Source organism: Dromiciops gliroides, chromosome 3, assembly GCF_019393635.1.
Source record: "Dromiciops gliroides isolate mDroGli1 chromosome 3, mDroGli1.pri, whole genome shotgun sequence".
Classification (NCBI taxonomy): domain Eukaryota; kingdom Metazoa; phylum Chordata; class Mammalia; order Microbiotheria; family Microbiotheriidae; genus Dromiciops; species Dromiciops gliroides.
The window spans coordinates 633,996,346-634,016,374 of record NC_057863.1 but is presented as its reverse complement, the minus strand read 5'-3'; the positions used below and the strand labels follow the sequence as shown (position 1 = coordinate 634,016,374).

General features: G+C 45.2%; 2 protein-coding genes across 5 annotated transcripts in view; one reads left to right on the top strand and one right to left on the bottom strand.

The window, feature by feature from the left end:
• Positions 1–10,479, bottom strand: part of CEP104 (centrosomal protein 104) — a 46,519-nt gene extending 36,040 nt beyond the window's left edge. Inside the window, exons 1-3 of one of the 4 annotated variants that reach the window (XM_043991548.1) lie at positions 10,074–10,247; positions 4,940–5,050; positions 826–952 (exon numbers count right to left, since the gene is read on the bottom strand). In XM_043991548.1, the coding sequence (XP_043847483.1) occupies positions 826–938 (113 nt within the window). In that variant the 5' untranslated portion in view covers positions 939–952; positions 4,940–5,050; positions 10,074–10,247. Of the gene's footprint in view, positions 1–825; positions 953–4,939; positions 5,051–6,285; positions 6,321–10,073; positions 10,248–10,337 lie in introns of those variants that run through there. The other 3 variants (XM_043991547.1, XM_043991546.1, XM_043991549.1) reach the window with 3 other exon arrangements.
• A 135-nt stretch (positions 10,480–10,614) lies between these two features.
• DFFB (DNA fragmentation factor subunit beta) overlaps positions 10,615–20,029 on the top strand; it is a 28,160-nt gene continuing 18,745 nt past the window's right edge. The window contains exons 1-2 of the mRNA XM_043991551.1: positions 10,615–10,750; positions 13,975–14,101. Of these exons, the coding sequence (XP_043847486.1) occupies positions 10,628–10,750; positions 13,975–14,101 (250 nt within the window). The 5' untranslated portion in view covers positions 10,615–10,627. The remainder of the gene's footprint in view (positions 10,751–13,974; positions 14,102–20,029) is intronic.

The window sequence follows — 20,029 nt, the reverse complement described above, 5'->3', positions numbered from 1 at the left end:
TTTTAACATGTCAAACACAGTCATTTCCATTTAGATTTGGGAAACAAATCTCCTTCCTCTGATGGCAACAAAACTGGTTAATTAATATAGAAGAGGCCAACTGTTCCAACAGTACAATGAGGCATTAAAAAGATGCCATGAGGGGCGGCTAGATGGTGCAGTGGTTAGAGCACCGGCCCTGGAGTCAGGAGGACCTGAGTTCAAATCCGGCCTCAGACACTTAACACTTACTAGCTGTGTGACCCTGGGCAAGTCACTTAACCCCAATTGCCTCACTAAAAAAAAAAAAAGAAAGTCTATGTTTGGGGCAGCTAGATGGCGCAGTGGATAGAGCACCGGCCCTGGATTCAGGAGTGCCTGAGTTCAAATCCGGCCTCAGACACTTAACACCTACTAGCTGTGTGACCCTGGACAAGTCGCTTAACCCCAATTGCCTCACTAAAAAAAACAAAAACAAAAACAAAAAAAGATGCCATGAGTCATGGAGAAAGGACCACTAAGAAAAAGTGACCTAGAAAGAAAGAAGACTTAAGATTTCAGAAACAGACTGAAGTCAGAAGTTTAGTAGTATGATAAGGAACATTTATAGATAGGCTTCCAGACACAGTTGTAATAAATCTATCACTGGGTGTGGGTGTTATTTAAAGGCAGCAAGGTTATCACAAAGTACACTGTCATGGAGGTGAATTTTATGACCACTTCACAGACTCTCAATCATGTGATTTACAATGAAATTAGCAGCCCAGAATTTCAAGAAAACACACACTGTCCCTAAGTAACAGAAATTTGATACCTCACCCTCCATTTCCTTTTCACTCATAATACCTTGGTGATCTCCATCCATTAACAGTTGGTGCATGGACCATTAATTCTTTTGCACTGAAACCATCTTCATGTCCAGATGAACTGACAACCACAAACCCAATCTTGTGTGGCATTCTGTACAGTTGGGCTGTTCATAAAAATAAACAAGATTTTTTTTTAAGTAAAAGAACCCATAAAATTATGACAGCATTTGTTATTATCAATTTCTATCATACCTTATTTTAGACATGAGGTAATTCAGCCTAATTTTAGGAAAATGTAAAATAACTCTCATGAATTATTTTTCTTCAAAATACTTCCTAGGGGCAGCCAGGTGGCGCAGTGGATAAAGCACCAGCCCTGGATTCAGGAGGACCTGAGTCCAAATCCAGCCTCACTTGACACTTACTAGCTGTGTGACCCTGGGCAAGTCACTTAACCCCCATTGCCCCGCAAAAAACCAAAAAACTTCCTAAACGTTATTTTTTGTCGATCTATTTCTGTAGACAACTTTAACTTTATTATACAAGGCAGCATTCATTTTTACTTTTTCTTTTCTAAAGCCACAAAATTTAGATGGGCTATATGAGGAGAAAAGATAATTTAACCAATAGGTCAACTGTTTCCTAAAGGGAAAAGTGAGAGTAGAAAAGAAAAGAGTAGCGAAGTAGGGATCAATCAGAATTCTAGCCTCAAAATCTGTTGAACTTAATTTCACCTAACAATAATTTCTCAATATTTAGGTCAATGTATTTGGAGGACAAAGAAGCATTCATGAGCAAAATCTCATGGTGAGCAGGCAATGAAATTTAAATCTAGATTCTCCCTAATGACCAAACAATAGATAAAATTACCTGGTGATTTTCTGTTAATTCTAACGTAAAGATAAGATCATAAGATCATTTCATGGTATAATAATACAAGTGCTAGACTTGGAGTCAGGAAGACTTGTTTTCAAATCCAGACTCAAAAACACTTCTTAGTTTGGTGTTTTGCCCATGGTCACTTGAAAACTTAGGGCCTCAGCTTCCTCCATGAGAAAATGGGAATAGCTGTTGTACCTTCTTCAGAGGGTTGTTGTGGGGCTCCGACGAAGTCATTTAAGTTAAGCACTCCTTAAATGTTAAGAAGTTACAGAAATGGCAATGATTATTGTTCTTTTTTGTCTGCGTGACCTTCACTGGACCAAGCCTTAGTTTCTTCATCTGTAAAATGGCATTATTATTACCTGATCTACCTACTTGACAGGTTGCTGTAAGGCTCCAATAATAACAATGTATATTCAAGTGTTTTATAGATGGTAAAGCACTGTATAACTGCAAGGTAATTATTATCTGGCACCAGTGATGCTTCCTGGGCTGTATGAGTACCACTAAATGAAAAACAGACAGCTCACCATTATTAAAGATCTGGCTGGGTTGTTCTTATTGCCATGGATGCTAATAAAGCTACCACTAGGGCCAGCTAGGTGGTATAGTGGATAGAGCACTGGCCCTGGAATCAGGAGGACCTGAGTTTGAATATGACCTCAGACACCTAATACTTACTAGCTGTGTGACCCTGGGCAAGTCACTTAACCCCAATTACCTCACAAAAAAAATTTTTAAAAATTAAATTAAAAAAATTTTAAAAGCTACCACTATATTGCACAAGATGGGATCTTGCTGGTTCAAGGCCTCCTGCTACCAGTCTAGATCCCAACCTCTCTTTGCCTTCACAGCCAACAAACCCATCCCCAGCTGGCTTACCTGTCTTCTGTGGCTCAGCCTTTGACTTTGGCTAGGCTTGCCTTTAGATCAGCCCATAATCAAAGCCTTCCCAGCCTGCTCTGACCTGCCAGACATAACCTTCAGAACCCAAAGTCAGTAACATGATACCATGCTGAGGCAATTAATGTAGCACCACTTTAGAGTATTGATTTTTTTCTTTTCCTTTTTTCTTTATTTTTACTTTTGAATCTACTCCTTCCCTCCACCTCCTCCCCTACCCATTGAGAAGGCAAGAACATAAATGCAAAGCATGTTTCTACATTAGCCTTGAGTAGCACAATTTTAGCAGAGGGTAATAATAATTGTGAGATAAGAATGTGGTTGACGGTAATGCTATACACATTTACTACAGGATGTCATGAAAAACATGCATAATGAATAGGTCCAGCCAACCCACAACAACAAAAGGGGGCAATAAGGAAATCAGCAATAGCCTAGTTTTAGAATGTGCTAAAAAAAAAAAAAAGAATATGCCCAGTACCAGAGAATTAGGAAGGCCATCACTGAAAAATGTTATTAGAAAAGACTCGGGGGCAGCTAGGTGGGACAGTGGATAGAACACTGGCCCTGGAGTCAGAAGGACTTGAGTTCAAATCCAGTCTCAGACACTCAACACTTACTAGCTGTGTAACCCTAGGCAAGTCACTTAACTCCAATTGCCTCACCAAAAAAAAAAAAAAAAAAGAAAGAAAGAAAAAAAAAGGAAGACTCTAGATTGGAAGTCACCCATTCCAACAAGACACCAGCATTTATGAATCCAAGTCCCCTTCCCATGCCTCATCATCTTCTGCAGGTGACCCAGTGCTATAAGAAGCTATGCCTTCTAAATGTAAGCTCTAGTGGGTTCTCACCAAGATGGTGGAGCAGGCTGAGTGTCTGTTCTCTGAGGACCAGCTAGAGGGGAGACCATATTTTGATGTTTAAACTACAGCATCCAATTTTCTAAGGTTGTGTGAGTATGTGCATGTGGTATGTGTGTGTGTGTGTGTGTGTGTGTGTATGAGTGGAGTATGTGAGGGACTTTGGTATACATGGATATGTATAGACATGTGTGAGGTATGTATGTGAACATATAGCATGTATAAATGTGCTATGTATCTGTGTATGTATAGTACACGTACACATGTGTATGGTGTGTGATGGGGTAGGGGATGTGGGCTTTGCCGTGGGAATTGATGGAGCAGACGTATGGCTGAAACTCTGGGTTTTTCAGAACTATTTGAGAGTTTTGAAGAAGTGAACAAAACCCATCAAAATAAAAATTCCACCCTGACAAGTGGTACTGTGGGTGCTAAAAGTGCGTCATCTGCATTTTCTAATTTAACCCTTTGAAGGGGAGGGTGGAGAAGGATTTATTCCTGTTTTACAGATGAGGAAAGTGAGGCTCAGCATCCTGTCCATGGTTACACAGTGCATGGCCAGTGGTGAAGCCCAGACTTGTTCCCAGGTCTTCAGACTCCGAAGCCTCCATTTATGTTTTTTTTAGAACCTTTTGAGCAACACTGTTATCCCAACTAATTATCTGAAAGCACCCCCTTCTTGTCTGGGCACACCCAGAAACATTCATGTCATGTGTCCAAGAGCCTTCTGTTTGTGAATCCCAAGTGTTGCAGGGGTTGGTTGGGCAGTAATCACATCCACAACTAGAACAAGTAAAGCGGCTTTTACAGGCCAGAAACAAAATGCCATAAACATTCAGTAAGAAGAAAAGCTTTGCTAATAGCTATGAGAATGGACTTTGGGCCCACAGGGCCTGTTGAGTCCCATGCAACCACGTGGACGCCTGTTCTACTACTCAGCCATATTCCTAAGTAACAAGTGCCAGATTCTCCCTGGGCATGTCTATTAGACGCCTGCATTAGTAATAGTACCCAACGGTAACCGGCAAACACATTTTTCCTTTATGTAAAGTCTACTTTATGCACTTGGTTTTATTGGCATAGTTACAGATGACCTAGAGGATCCAATTTAGCAACAAATAACAAGATCCGGGAATGAATAGGAAAAACAAAACCTATTTCCCCATTCTCTTTTCAAGAAAACTTAAATTTTGTACAAGGAAACATCAATACTTTAGTATCAAGCAATTTTATGGACTCAAAGAGATTGAAAAATCTATAAGCCGACTCTCCAAAGGCCATAAGCATCCCCTACAAAGGGTGAGATGAGAGGAGCCGTCCTCTACAAAAATGAAAGTGCCAGTTAAGATCTGGAACTGAAATCGGAGTCTATGACAACTTACATGCAATTCTGATTTAGTACAACAAGGTGCGTGTTTGCTCAGAAGAAACTCAAAGGAAGGACAAAGAGGAAAACGAAAATCGATTCTCTATGTGCTGAATGAGTTTAGAGGCAGTGCTGCTCACCTACTTACTGCTCAGTGGCTCGAGACCAAGGTGCATACTGAAAACTTTCGCTTTGGGATCACCCCGGGAATTGCTCCAGCCCCTCCTGAGCACTTCTGAGTGAGAAACTGCCTAGGCAAGGCCAGGCAGGAGGAGTTCTTGTTGAGAAGGCTCATCTGCCAAAGCAGGGCCCCATACACTCTTCAAACTTGGGATGCATCTCGTTACTTGCTTCAAGGAGTTACACTTGACCCAGGTGAGCCATAATCCCCCTCTGTTGATACAGAGGGCAACACTTCTTAACTGGGGGTCTGAGATCTTATTTAAGAAATATTCTGGTGATGGGGGGTAGGGGAAGATAGCTAGGTGGTGCAGTGGATAAATCACTGGCCCTGGATTCAGGAGGATCTGAGTTCAAATCTGGCCTCAGACACTTGACACTTACTTGCTGTGTGACCCTGGCCAAATCACTTAACCCTCATTGCCCAGGGGGAAAAAAAAGAAAGAAAGAAATATTTTGGTAACTGTATTTTGAGAGAATTTGTTTTCCTTTGTAATCCTATGCATTTTAGGTAGCTAGGAACATAATGCAGAGAAGTCCAAGACTTCCCCAAATGGCCAAAAGGGCACAAATAAAGGGGAAGAATTCCTGCCTTGAGAGACCGTTTCCTAGGCTGCAGTGACCAAAGGATCGATCTAGCCCTTGGTAGCCAAGCCCTGATGAGTCTCTGTGCTAGGCTCCCCCTTGAAGCCCTGAGCCCGCAGAGGGCCAGATATCACTGGCAAACCTTCGGTCCTCCAAAGACAAGAGTGCACATTTTCACTAGACCAAGATGGGAAGACTCTACTGAGGGAGAACGATCCAGTTCTCTCTTAAATTCTTCTCAAGAAAGAGAGTGGGAATACCTGGAAACCCTAAACCTACAGAAACCGCAAAAGGAGCAGGGGAAGTTCTACAACTCTTATCAATAGCCCTTCACTTTTAACAAGCACTTTCTTCATAACTACCTGTGAGGCAGGCACTACAGGTCTAACACTCACAATTTTACAGCCCAAGAAATTAAGGCTCTGACAGGTTGCGTCTTAGGACCAAAAACCTGGACCCAGAAGGGGCCTTAGAGGAAGGATATTAAATCTCACACCTTCATTTTACAGATGAGCAAACTGAGATATAGAGTTAAGTGACTTGCCCAGGGTCACACAAACAATAATTGTCTGAGGCAGGATTGAACCCAGGCCTTTTGGGGACTCCAGGCCCAGGGTCTCATCTAATAGACCAGTACAGCTAACAAGGATCTGGGGCAAGATTCATCTCCCAACCCTAAGTCTGGTGCATTTCCCACTTACCCACACTGCCTCTCACTCACCCTTGGTTTCTTAGTAGGAGAGTTTAATGCAAGACCTGTATAAAAAAGAATAGCCCACATCGGTAAACCTAGGAGTATACGGAGTGTGAGGGAGATTGCACGAGCATTTTAAATCCTATTTTACAGATGAGGAAACTGAAATTCGGAGAGAGGAAGCCTTACTCACAAGTCACATAGTACTCAGTGAGTGAGTTAAATGGCAGACTTGGGCCTGGAAACAGGATCTCCTAACTGTAGAATTAATACTCCTCCCCTACTATGGTGAAGTATGTGAACCTCATTTATTGTTGTTGTTCAGTTGTGTCCGACTCTCTGTGACCCCATTTAGGATTTTCTTGGCAAAGATAAAGGAGTGGTTTTGCCATTTCCTTCTCCAGCTCATTTTACAGATAAGGAAACTGAGGTCAACAGGGTTAAGTGACTTACCCAGGGTCACACAGCTATTACGTGTCTGAGTTCAGATTTGAATTTAGTTCTTCCTGACTCCAGGCCCAACGCTCTATCTACTGTGCCACCCACCTGCCATATCTGGACTTCACTGATGAGTTCTATTTATCAGTTCCTCAGAGGCTCAAAATCTGTGAGTGACTTGAGGCAAGTCCCTTCCCCTACCAGACCTGAGTTCCTTCTCTGTTAAATCAAGGAGGCTAAGGTAGACAGCCTCAGAAATCTCTCCTAGCTCCAGACCTCTAAACCAGGTATCAGTCACAAAGCCAGAGAGATACCAGCAAAGGGACCCTGAAGACATTTTTTAGTCCATTCTTTTCATCATACAGCCGAGGGAAAGGAGTTTCCTAGAAGGGAAGTGACCTGGCCAAGGTCACACTGTGAATCTGATGCAGAATTTGGACTGGTACTCCAGCTCCCTATCTCACAGACTCTTCCTACAAGGTCATGAAGGGTGTCGAATGACTAGGATGAACTAGGAGCAGAGGATTTTGGTGCTGGGGGGATTTTGGAGATGATGTGGTTCAGCTCTTTCATTTTACCCACCAGGGAACAGGCCCAGAGCTTCTCTAACTAGTAGGAGAAATGCCCTTGGGATGCAGGGCTCCTGACTCCCAGGGGAGCAATTTTTCCATTTCCTTCAAAATGCTGCTGGGAATTGGCACTGGCCTCCATTTGGAAGTCTAGGCTCACAGACTGGTAGTGTCGAGGGTCCTTCAAGGCCAGGTTCAAACCACTTACTGGATATGGAGAAACTGGGCTGGGGGAAGAGGGCTTTGTTCAGGGTCCCACTACTAAGCACTGCGGCCTGAGAGAGCTGAATGAGCCCAGAATCCGGTCTCACCAGGATCTGTGCTCAGATCCCAGCTAGTCATGTACAACCTACGTGGCTGTGGCCAAGTTGTGTTCCCTCTCTGGCCTTCATTGTCCTAATCTGTTAAATGAGAGGTTTGGCCTAGATCGCAGCGTTAGACCTGGAGAGGACTTAGAAGCCCGACCGCCTTATCTGACAGATGAGGACACAGAGGCCCAGAGAGGCAACGTGACCTGCCCGAGGTCACTTAAGTTAGAAGTAGAAGAGGCAGGCTTCAAAGCCAGGTCCTCTGACTCCAAAGCTAGCACTCTTTTCATTGGCTCACTCAGACATCACTCAGGTCCCATCTAGCTCTAAATTCTTTGAAGAGTGGAAAGGAAGAATTGAGCAGGAATTAGGAAAAGGGGCTTTGAGTACTGGCCCAAAGGCAACTGGTGGCACAGGGGATAGTGTGCTGGACCTGAAATGGGGAAGACCTGAGTTCAAATTCAGCCTCAGACTCTGTGTGACTCTGAGCAAGTTACTTAATCTCTTGCTGCCTCAGTTTCCTCAACTGTAACATGAGGATGATAACAGCACTTACCTCCCCGGGTTGTTTTGAGGATCAAATGAGCTAATAATTGCAAAGTACTCTGTGCAGTTCCTTTTCCCCTTCCCTTGGCTCTGCCATTGAATTGCAGGGTTATCTTGGCCCAGTCACCCCCTTCTCAATGGGCCCGTTTTCCTATTTGTAAAGGAGATGGCTGGAATCACCCAGAGGACCTGGGTTCAAATTCCTTGTCACCTTACACTAGCTCCTTTCCTCTTTGGGCCTTAGTTTTCCTATCTGCAAAAGGAGAGGAAGTGGGAATCACTCTCCTGGGTGATCTTGGTCCAAGTTTCTGACCTACCACTAACTGCCTTGTCTCACCTTAAAAAGGGTTCCCTCCCCTCTACAAATCTCATCTCTCTCCTCTCTCATCTGCTTTAGGTAAAAGCAGATCATCTATAATTCTATATGACTTGCAGGCTAGGGTACTTAGCCCACTCTATTATTTATTTATACTGCTTTAACTACTGACTGCTTAAATGTGTACATGTTGGGGGAGGCCAGGGAGATAGTCTGAGCAGGGATGGGAAGAGATGCCCTTCAAAGACCCTTTCACCCCCATTAATCCAGGGTTCTCCAACACCCTACACCCACTCCACCTCTCTAGATTGGGATGGAGACACACAGGGACCAGGTGGGGCCTCTTCTAACTCTGATAATCTCTGGCAAAAAGGCCCTCACCTCCACCACATCAATTTTTTTTTTTTTTGGTGAGGCAATTGGGGTTAAGTGACTTGCCCAGGGTCACACAGCTAGTAAGTGTTAAGTGTCTGAGGCCGGATTTGAACTCAGGTCTTCCTGACTCCTGGGTTGGTGCTCTATCCACTGCGCCACCTAGCTGCCCCCACATCATTCTCACCGTTGAACTGAGGCCACATCCCTCGGTTCCGGCTGGATGTGGGGTGGGGTGGGGGGGGTAACAGGTAAAACACGGATGGTACCAGATCATCTCTAAAGGCCCTTCCAACTCTGACCATATGGGACCCTCGATGACTCTAGTCTGGGTCTCATTCTATTAGTCCACTGCACAGGTCTCCAGTGTGGGCTGAAGGCTGTGGGGGTGAGGGTGGGGAGCCGGCCAAGGCTGTAATGGGTTAGAAATGGGACAGAAGAGCCCTTGCAGATCCGGGAAATCTACGATTCCACATACTCCCAGCCTGGGCACGGTCCATCGTCCACTACACACTGATTAACTACGGCCTCTTCCCTAGCAGAGGTGGGGGTTGGGCAGGCATGACCGGGGTGGGGCTCGGATGGCCTTAAAGGTCTCTCCCAAATCTGACAACCTAGGATTCTGCAAGTCTCCTAGGCTAGGGCTCCGACCCCTCTCCCTCCCCACTTCACACAGCCATTTGGCTACATTTGGACCTACATTTGTAGGTCCCCGGGAATGGAAAGGGAAAGGGATGGAGCACGCAGGGATAGAATGGGGGTCGAGATGTTCTTGGGGGTCCCTACCAGCTCTGAAAACCCATGACTGTTATTTTCCCCTCCTTCCCCCCCCCCCATCTACTCCCAGCCAGGTCCTCCCCCCGGGAGGGGAGGATGTGGGGGAGGGGCAGGCAGCACTGGAATGGGGCTAGAGATGGTTTTAGAGGTCTCTAGCAGCTCTGATAATCCATGACTCCCACGTCCACCCCCTCCCCATCCCGGACCCCAAGGACGGGATGGGGTGGGGTGGGGGAAGGGCAGGAATGGGGCTCGAGATGGTTTTGGGGATCCCTACCAGCACTGATAACCCCAAACTCCCATCTCTTCCCTCCTGCAGCCAGACCCCCCGCTGGGGATGGGGCGAGGGAGGGGGAAGGGGCGGGCAGGGTCTCCTTGGGCTGAGCCCCGCGGCGAAAGGGAGGCAAGCCCGGGGTGAGGCCCGGGGAGGGGGGGCAGGGAAGGGGGCGGGGTGTTGGCTTTTAACGTCTCTCCCCACCAACCACCTACTCAGCAGCAACAGCCGCGGCCACCGCTCCCGTCCGCCAGGCGCAGGCGTAGGCCTCGCCGCCTCCTCCGCCGCCGCCCCCGGCGGCCTGGCACCGGTAACTTGGAGCGGCAGCCGCCGCCACCTCCGCCCATCTCCTGGGCCAGCGCCGCGGCTCTCATGACAACCGAGCCCCGGCCTGGCGGGCGGGGACCCCGGTGCGCACGCGCCTAGCCGCACGCTCCTCCCTCGCCTTCCTCCCCTCCCTGGCCTCTCCAGTCGCACACCTGCGCAGAGGGGACGAAACTCTCTGGCGCCTTCTGGGAAATGTAGTTTTCTCCTTCTCCTCTCGCCTAGTCCGACCTTCTGTGCAGATGCGCAGAGGGGACGAAACCTCAGTGTCTTCTGGGTAATGTAGTTTCTCTACGCAGGACAAGGTGACTTGTTATTAGCTGTTTTGTTCCGTATCTGCTGGAGCTCTGATCCTCGTAGGCAGGGTGGCTGGGTGGCACAGCTGGGTCCGAACGTCTCGGCCAAGCAGTCCACCGGCTCGGCCCCGGGAAAGGTGTTTCTGAAGATGTCTGCAATGTCCAAAAGGCCCCGAATCTTCAAGCTGCGGGCTCTGCACAGCCAGGACAAATACGGGGTGGCGGGAAAGAACTGCCAGGAAGTGTTGCTGAAAGGATGTCAGAAATTCCAGGTCCTCCAGCTGCGCCCTCTCTTCGGTCTCTTTCTCTTTCCTCCTGCCCACTCCGGCCTCGAGGAGCTTGGGGGCACCCCTTTCTTTGCTTCTGCGGCCGCTCCCGCTGCACCAGGCTCTGACCCCCCCCACTACTCCCCGACAGGGCGGTCTTGGGCTTGGGGAGGAGGCGGGAGCTACATCTCGTAGGCAGATGGGAACCACAGCTGCCGTTCCAGGGGCCAAGGGGGTAGGGTGGGGGGAGGGAGAGGAGGGGAGGGGAGGCCGCCCTTGGCTGGCGCATCTCGGGAGCTGGGGCGTTCTCTGTTTTGCACCCCGAAAGATCACGATCGGCCCGGCTCTTGAGCAGCCCGGGCCCGCTGCAGACCACCCTAGGGTGTCCGCGGGGATCCGCCCCCAGGCAGGCTCCCAAGAGGGGCAGGCCTTGTGTCCGGTTGCAGGAGACCGGGCATACCCATCCCGGGGGCCGCAGATGATACCACAGCCTTCTTCCGGTTTAGTTTAGACTTTTCCCAGGCTGGCTAGCTCAGTCACTCGAGGCGGGATTCCAATGGAATCATTTAGCATTACTTGAACCACTCCTTTAGATAAATATAGCTGGTGCAAGATCTGAGTTCAAATCCAACCTCACACACTACACTATCTGACCCTGGGCGAGTCATTTAAACTCTCTCCCGGTTTCCTCCTTTGTAAAATGGGGCTAATAACAGCACCTACCTCAGAGTGAGCTGTCATGAAGTTCACAATTATGTAAAGCTCTTGGCCCCCCTCATAAAGTGCTCTAGGTAAATCAATGCTAGTTATGCTATTATTCTCAGTTTCATCTGGTTTAAAATGTGAGAGTCAGGCTAGGTGGCCTTTTGTGGTCCCTTCCAACTTTTTATAAAGATCCTTGACCTCATCTGAGTTTTAATACACTTATAGATAACAACAGCTAGCATTTATAAACGTTTAGGTTTGCAAAGGGCTTAACATCTGTCATTATCCCATTTGATGCCCACAATCGCACATTTTAAGAGATGAGGAAAACCGAAGCAGGGATATTAAGGTGAAGTACCTGAGATAGGATTTGAACTAAGGCCACCCTGACTTCACCAGTACTCTGTTCTGTGCAACAACCACCCTGGGAGGTAGATGCAATTAACAATAGCTAAGAGGTTTTTCTGTTTTGTTTTGTTTTGTTTTTGTGGGGCAATGGGGGGTTAAGTGACTTGCCCAAGGGTCACACGGCTAGTAAGTGCCAAGTGTCTGAGGCCGGATTTGAACTCAAGTACTTCTGAATCCAGGGCCAGTGCTTTATCCACTGTGCCACCTAGCTGCCCCCCAAGAGTTATTTTTATAATGTAATGCTTTATGATTTGTAAAATGCTTCTTGTAGTTTATTTAATGCTCACATTAAGCCCGTGTCCTAGGTGCTATTATTATGCACATTTTACTGGTGAGGAAACTGAGGTTTAGAAAGATTAAGTTACTAATCCGGGGTTACTTGGCTAGTTAAGTGCCTGAGGCAGGATTTGAATTTTGGCTTTCCTAATTCCAAGGCTAGCTTCAACTGTGGGGAGTGAAGGATTCATTTCCCTCCCTTGAGTAGAGGGGTTGTGGCCCAAAGGGGGGTATAAAATGGCTTTTGCTCTCCCCCCCTCAATGATTTAGAGCTAGAAGGGTCTTTGGCGATGGTCTAGTCTTGGTGGTATCATACTCAAATAGAACTGGGCCACTAAACTGGACGTAAGGATTCTCAGGAACAGCCTATTGACTTAAAACAGGGCTTCTTAAACTTTTTCCACTTACAATCCCCTTTCCCTTGAGGAATTTTTACCCAACCACGGGTATATAGGTAATATAAAATAGAAATACATAAACTTTTTACTGTTACCAAATTTTTTGTCACTGCTATGTGACCCCCTATGGGGTCTTGACCCACAGTTTAAGAAGCTTTGACTTAGAAAATCTGCATATTAACATTTTTTGTTGTTCGGTTGTGCCCAGACTCTTTAAGACCCCATTTGGAGTTTTCTTGGCAGATACTGAAGTGGTTTGCCATTTCCTTCTCCAGCTCATTTGACAGATGAGGAAACTGAGGCAAAGAAAGTTAAGTGACTTGCCCAATGTCAAATAGCTAGTAAGAGTCTGAGGCCAGATTGGGACTCTGTTCTTCCGGACTCCAGGCCTGGTGCTCTATTCATTGCACCATCTAATTGCCCACGTATTATCTATATTCTATTGCATTTTTATATATTGTTAAATGATTCCTAATTACATTTTATTTATTATTATTTTTGTGAGGCAATGAGGGTTAAGTGACTTGCCCAGGGTCACACAGCTAGTAAGTGTCACGTGTCTGAGGCTGGATTTGAACTCAGGTACTCCTGAATCCAGGGCCGGTGCTTTATCCACTATGCCACCTAGCTGCCCCCTCACAATTACATTTTAATCTGGTTCAGGTTGTACTAGGTCTTTCATGTTTGACACCTCTCTTGTTTTACATAAAGAGGCAACTTAATTCAATTCAATAAATATTGATTAAGTGCTTATGCTAGGTCCTGGAGACTCAAAGACCAATATTAAACAGCCCCTGCCCTCATGAAGCTTACATTCTCTTGGGGGAGGGGATCAACATATATACACAGATAAGAAAATACAAAATATATGCAAATCGAACATAAAATATTTTGAGGGCCCACTCACAAATGGAGCAATTATGGAAAGTCTTTTGGCACTTGAGCTCAGCCTTGAAGGGAGTTGGGAATTCTGAGAGACAGATGAGAGCAGGAGAACATTCCAGGCACAAGATGAGAGCTGCCCAGAGGGTGTGACTTTGGGCAAGTCACTTGACTTTCCTCACATGAGGGGGCAGGACTAAATATCCTCTGACATCCCCGCTGGCTCTAGTTCTGGGAGCCTATGACTTGTCTACCCACTGTGTTGGATGAAATTCTAGAGGTATCACTTGGTAGCTGTGTGACCTTGAGCAAGTCACCCAACTTTTCTTTTGAGCCTCAGATATCTCATCTGTGAAATAGGATGTCAGATCTGACTGAATTGTGTTTTGTTTTGTTTTAAAGCATTTTACTTTCCTTTGTTCATTTCTATGGGATCATATGGAAACCTCCCTTCGTGCCTCACCCTCTTTTTGCTATTGGGCAGGATTATATGCTAGGAAACTAAGTAAATACAACTATTTTTAATTTTCTCACATCTCTCCCTTCTTGACCCATCCACAGCTTCCTATTTCTGGCTGCCGCCTGTGTTTGTATGAAGATGGCACCGAACTCACAGAAGGCTACTTCCAGAGCCTCCCTGACAACACAGAGCTCATGCTTCTGACCCCTGGGCAAGCCTGGCAGGGCTGTAAGTAGTAGCCAGTACAAACCCCTAGGTGTCTTTGAACTTATCTTTGAAAGATAAGACTTGGGATATTCCTGCAGTGGGGACTCTCAGGTTGCAGTCTGATGTGGGAGGAAGTTACTTTCAGGCAAGATAAGCTACTTGTTACTCTTAGTAACCTTGTATCAGAGCAAGTCCTACCTATAATCCTGGGGGCCTAGGAACTCTGTTTGTCATGCCTGATACTTTAAGAATCCTTGCAAAGGGGAAAGAGACTGGAGACTTTGTTACCCTCAAGTTGCATTCCATGCTGGAACTAGGATGTAAGGCTAATCTTTATTCAGCACTGCCTTTTATCTGGGCCTTTATGAACCTCATGGGTCCAAAGAACAGTGCTTGGCTCATAGTAAACAAGTAATAAATGCCATCTTCCTTCTTTCCTTCCTTTTTCTATCTATCTATCTATCTATCTATCTATCTATCTATCTATCTATCTATCTATCTATCTATCTATCTATCTATCTATCCTTCCTTATCTTTCCATCTATCTACCTATCTGAACAACCACAAAATATACCAAAAGAAGGGATTATCTATCTATAGGCAGCAATGTGGTCCAGTGGATAGAGTGTTGGGCCTGGAGTCAGGAAGACCTGAGTTCAAATGTGACCTCAGACACTTTACTAACTGTGTGTCCTTGGGCAAGTCACTTTACCCTGTTTCCTTAGTTTCCTCATCTGTAAAATGAGCTGGAGAAGGAAATGGCAAACTGCTCCAGTAACTTTGCCAGGAAAACGCCAACTGGGGTCATGAAGAGTTGGATATGACTGAACAACAAAATCTGTCTCTCTGTCTTTCTGACCATGTCCGTCCATCCATCCATCCATCCATCCATCCATCCATCCATCCATCCATCCATCCATCTCTATAGATGACTAAATAATCATCCTTTTCAGAATGAGACTCCTCCACAGATTAATACCTTACTAGTTCGATTTCACAGATAACACAGAACAAAATGAAACAAAAAAATTTAAGTAACATATACTTAACTGGTGTTTCTGCTAAGTCCCAAGATAGGATTTTTAAAAACATGGAATCAGGATATTTCCCTGCATAGTTTTTACTATTTGCAGTGTTCACTTTTTTGTCTCCGAGGAAGTAATAAAATATTCAATACATAAATTTTGCAAATGAATTTTTTAAAATTTAAAGGCTCCATCAGCTGCTGGCTCCTGGATCTCTAATAGGCTGTGTGACAAAGATTAGAATATATAAATTTGGGGCAGCTAGGTGGCGCAGTGGATAGAGCACCGGCCCTGGAGTCAGGAGTACCTGAGTTCAAATCCAGCCTCAGACACTTAACACTTACTAGCTGTGTGACCCTGGGCAAGTCACTTAACCCCAATTGCCTCACTAAAAAAAAAAGAATATATAAATTTTACAAAATAAATATTAAATAGTTATTTTGGCAAAGCAGCAGGTTTTATGGTTACCTATTATCAGATTTCTTTAATCTAATCTATATATCTTTTCTATTTTTTCTGCCTATCTAACAATCCATCTGTCTCTATCCAAATATATATCCACTTATCTATCTACCTTTCTCATATGTATTTGTCCATCTACAATCTTTTAATTTCAGTTGTGTGGCCCTTTGCATAAAGGAGAATTATGTTTAAAGAGCCTTTTGCTGATGTCTCCCTAAAAATATTGGGTCATCGAGCTAGAGGTAGAAGGGACCTTGGGGGGGGGGTCATCTTATCCAACCACCTCATTTTAGAGGGGCTGAGCTGAGGCTCAGAGAGGTTTGCAGGTTACACAGTAAATGACAGAGCCAGGATTTCATCCAAGTGGAAAGAATGCTAACATATGGAGGTGAAGGACCCGAATTCAAATCCTGACCCTCACTCTAACTACCTGTGTGACTCATTCTCTAGGCCTCAGTTTGTTCTTCTACAAAATAAAGTAGTTGGCCTCATGGCCTCTGAAAGTCAATGGTTCTAAGTCAATGATATTGAATTTTCTGAATCTAAACCCAGCACTGGGTCCTTTGGGTCCGTGTACTTTCATCCTGGTCTCCATCAGGAAGAGAGCTGTTTGCTCCATGGGTCATGGGAGGACTTCTTTACTAGAAGAGGAGGAGGGAAGTGGAGGAGGAGGGGGAGGAGGAGGAAGAGGAAGAGGAGAAGGAGGAGGAAGAGGAGAGGGAAGGGGGGGGAGAAGGAAGAGGAGCAGGAGGCAGGTTCAAGATAGGAGCTATAAAGTACCTTACATGTGTCTGCATCTCACAGGAGGCATTGTTCGCTAAGTGTCCTAGGGTCAGCCAGCATGAGGGGCAGGATGTGAGCCCCACTTCTGGGCTTCTGCATGCTCTTCTAGAGAAGTCTGCCAGACAATGGAATGACTGTGATGTCACCCTGTGAGGGGAGCCAAGGGGTAGGACTCTGGTCTGGACTCCTCTATCCTTGACATGGGTGAAAGATGTCGGGATCAGAGATGTCTATCTCGGGTAGGCCCCTATGTTTCCTTCCCCGAGGCTGTGGTTCTTCTATCTTTGCCTGAGTTGTTGTTACCCTGAAAAGTTATTAAGTACTAAGTACTTAAGTGAATACTAAAATAATTCAACCAGAGAGTTGTAAAAGAGATGATAAAGTCTAGGTATTAAGACTTCTTAAGCAAAGGTGAAATGACTTAGGTTGGTTTGCCTACAGCATGGGAAGGCCAAAGGGGGGCACTGGATTGGTGGCTTGGAATGAATGATGCCTCACTTTTTTTTTTTTTTGTGGGGCAATGAGGGTTAAGTGACTTGCCCAGGGTCACACAGCTAATAAGTGTCAAGTGTCTGAGGCTGGATTTGAACTCAGGTCCTCCTGAATCCAGGGCCCGTGCTTTATCCCCTGTGCCACCTAGCTGCCCCCTGATGCCTCACATTTATGCTGATTTTATTGAATAATAATTATAGCTGTCTTTGCATAGCACCTGTTATGTGCCAGGCACTGTGCTAAGTCCATACCCTGGGAGGTAGGTGCTGTTATAATCCCATTTTACAGTTAAAGAAACTGAGGCACACAGGTTAAATGACTTGCTTAAGGTCACACAGTAAAATTGGAAGGTGTGCATAATGACCCAGCACTCTATGCACTATGGCACCACCTAACTGCCTGGATCAGAGATCCTTTCTCTAAGAGCATTTTATTTTAATCTCATTTAACCCTCCCAAGGACCCTGTGAAGAATAAAGGGTAGGCATTATTACCCTCCTGTGAGAGATGAGGAAGCCTTGAGGGCAGAGACTGTCTCATTTTTGTCCTTGTATCCTCAGAACCTAGCATAGTGTGCCTGGTTTATATTAGGCACTCAATAAAACATTCATTTGATTTATCAATGCATCCAAGGTTAAGGTTACACAGGTTCAGAGTCAGGACCACGGTCAGGGGCTTTAGAGGGCAGCAAGATCCTTCAAGATCATCAAGCCTAGGGGTTGGAGACCTTGGCAGCCTGCAGAAACCCATAGACTGCTTTTCAGAATAATATTCTTCAATGCATAAAATAAAATATATCAGATTACAAAGGAAGCCAGTTATATTAAAACATAGCTATCAGGCAGCTAGGTGGTGCAGTAGATAGAGCACCGCCCTGGAGTCAGGAGGACCTGAGTTCAAAATCCAGCCTCAGACACTTAACACTTACTAGCTATGTGACCCTGGGCAAGTCACTTAACCCCAGTTGCCTCACTAAAAAAAAAAAAAGAAGAAAAAAAAACCATAGCTATCAAAATACTGAAAACTAAATGAATTCAAGGAGTCCAGGCTAAGAATTACTGATTTAGTCTAACCCCAACCTTAGAGACCATCTTGTGATTTTATGGAGGAGGAAACTGGGACTAAGAGAAGGGATTTGATAAATATGCACACACATACATACATGCATACACATATATGTATATAATGTAGTATGTGTGTGTGTGTTTAGCTTAGTGGAACAGTGGATGGAGCTCCGGGCCCGGAGTCAGGAAGACTCATCTTCCTGAATTCAAATCTACCCTCAGACACTAGCTGTGTGACCCTGGGCAAGTCACATGATCTTGTTTGTTTCAGTTTCCTGATCTGTAAAAGCTGGAGAAAGAATGGCAAGCCACCCAAGTATCTCTGCCCAAAAAACCCCAAATGAGGTCATGATGAGTCAGATATGACTGAAATGACTGAACACCAACAAACTATTTCAAAAGATTATATGTGTCAAAAGGATATAACCTCCTTTAGTGAAAGGACTTTTTCCTTTTGTTTACTTTGTATCCCCATCAAGATGCTTTGTAAGAAGGTCCTTATTTTGACCCTTGTTGAATTGAATTGTCATAGGGCTATGGATTTAAAACCTGAAGAGATGTTCAGAGCCCATCTCGTCCAACCTCATTTTATAGGTGAATTAGTAAGTAGCAGGGCATGAGAATTTGCACTCCTATCTTCTGAATGTTGTCTCTCTAGAATCCCCTTCTTTTGACTCTCAGCCCAGAGCTCTTTGCACATGCCCATGGCCCTGGAGATAATTGCTCATCCCCACTGATGAAAACACATTCATCCTGGATTTGTACAACCCGGAGTTGTATTCGAAGTTCTCTGAGGTCAGGGACTATTTTTCTTTTTTTTGGGTGAGGCAATTGGGGTTAAATGACTTGCCCAGAGTCACACAGCTAGTAAGTGTCAAGTGTCTGAGGTCAGATTTGAACTCAGGTCCTCCTGAATCCAGGGCTGGTGCTTTATCCACCGAGGCTCCCAGCTGCCCCTAGGGACTGTTTTTCATTGCTGTCTTTGTATCCTCCCATACCTAGCACAGTACCTGGTCCACATCACCATCACTTTGTTCACTGCTCACTGCTTAATGCCCTGCCTGTCACAGAGCAGTCACTCACTAATTGCTTGTTGAATCTTATTAAAACAGGAGAGATTTGGATTAGGGGTAAGGAAGATGATAGGAGGTGGAAGCTTGGGAAGCGTTTCCAGTGAGTTGGCACAGCCACTTTTCTGCAGAGCTCTAAGAGGAGGATTGAAACCTTAGTGTTGTCTCTGTGGAGTCAATCATGCCCAGGGGTGTGGGACTCTTATTTATGGTCCCTTCTAATTTCATCTATAAATCAGGATAATAATAGCACCTACTTCCTAGGGCTGTTGTAAAGATCAAATGAGATAGCATTTGTAAAGTTCTTTGTAAACTTTAAAGCTTGATGTTCTTGTTATTTGTCCTTCATTCCAGAAGACATCTTCTGGAGGTGATGTCTTGACTTGCTGGGAATTGGATTTAGGTGAGGGAGAGCGAAAAGCTTTATGTAAATGCTTTGTCTTTGAATTGTCTTTATTCTTTTGTGTCTTTGTGAATCTGTTTGGGGTTTTCTTGGCTAGGACACTGGAGTGGTTTGCCATTTCCTTCTGCTCATTTGACAGATGAGGAAACTGAGGCAAAGAGGGTGAAGTGACTTGCCCAGGACATGTGACTAGTCAGTGCCTGAGGCCAAATTTGAACTCAGGTCTTCCTGACTCCTGGTCTGGCAGTCTATCCACTGCATCACCTGGCTGCCCCCTGTAAATGCTAGCTAGTTATTATTCTGTTACTTTATCCACAGATGTGTTCAGAACCATAGACCCAGCATGTGTCCCTGCCTGCTGGGAATTTATGTTGCATAGTCTTATATAATGCACATTTAAAAAAAATTATTTCTGGTGTTCTCGAATCCTGCCCCATCCCCCATAATTCTATTTTAAGTTTTACCAGTCTTTTGTTTTGACCTCAAGGCCTTTCTTTTTTTTTTTCTTTTTTTTAGTGAGGCAATTGGGGTTAATGACTTGCTCAGGGTCACACAGCTAGTAAGTGTTATGTGTCTGAGGTCGGATTTGAACTCAGGTCCTCCTGACTCCTGGGCCAGTGCTCTATCCACTGGGCCACCTAGCTGCCCCTT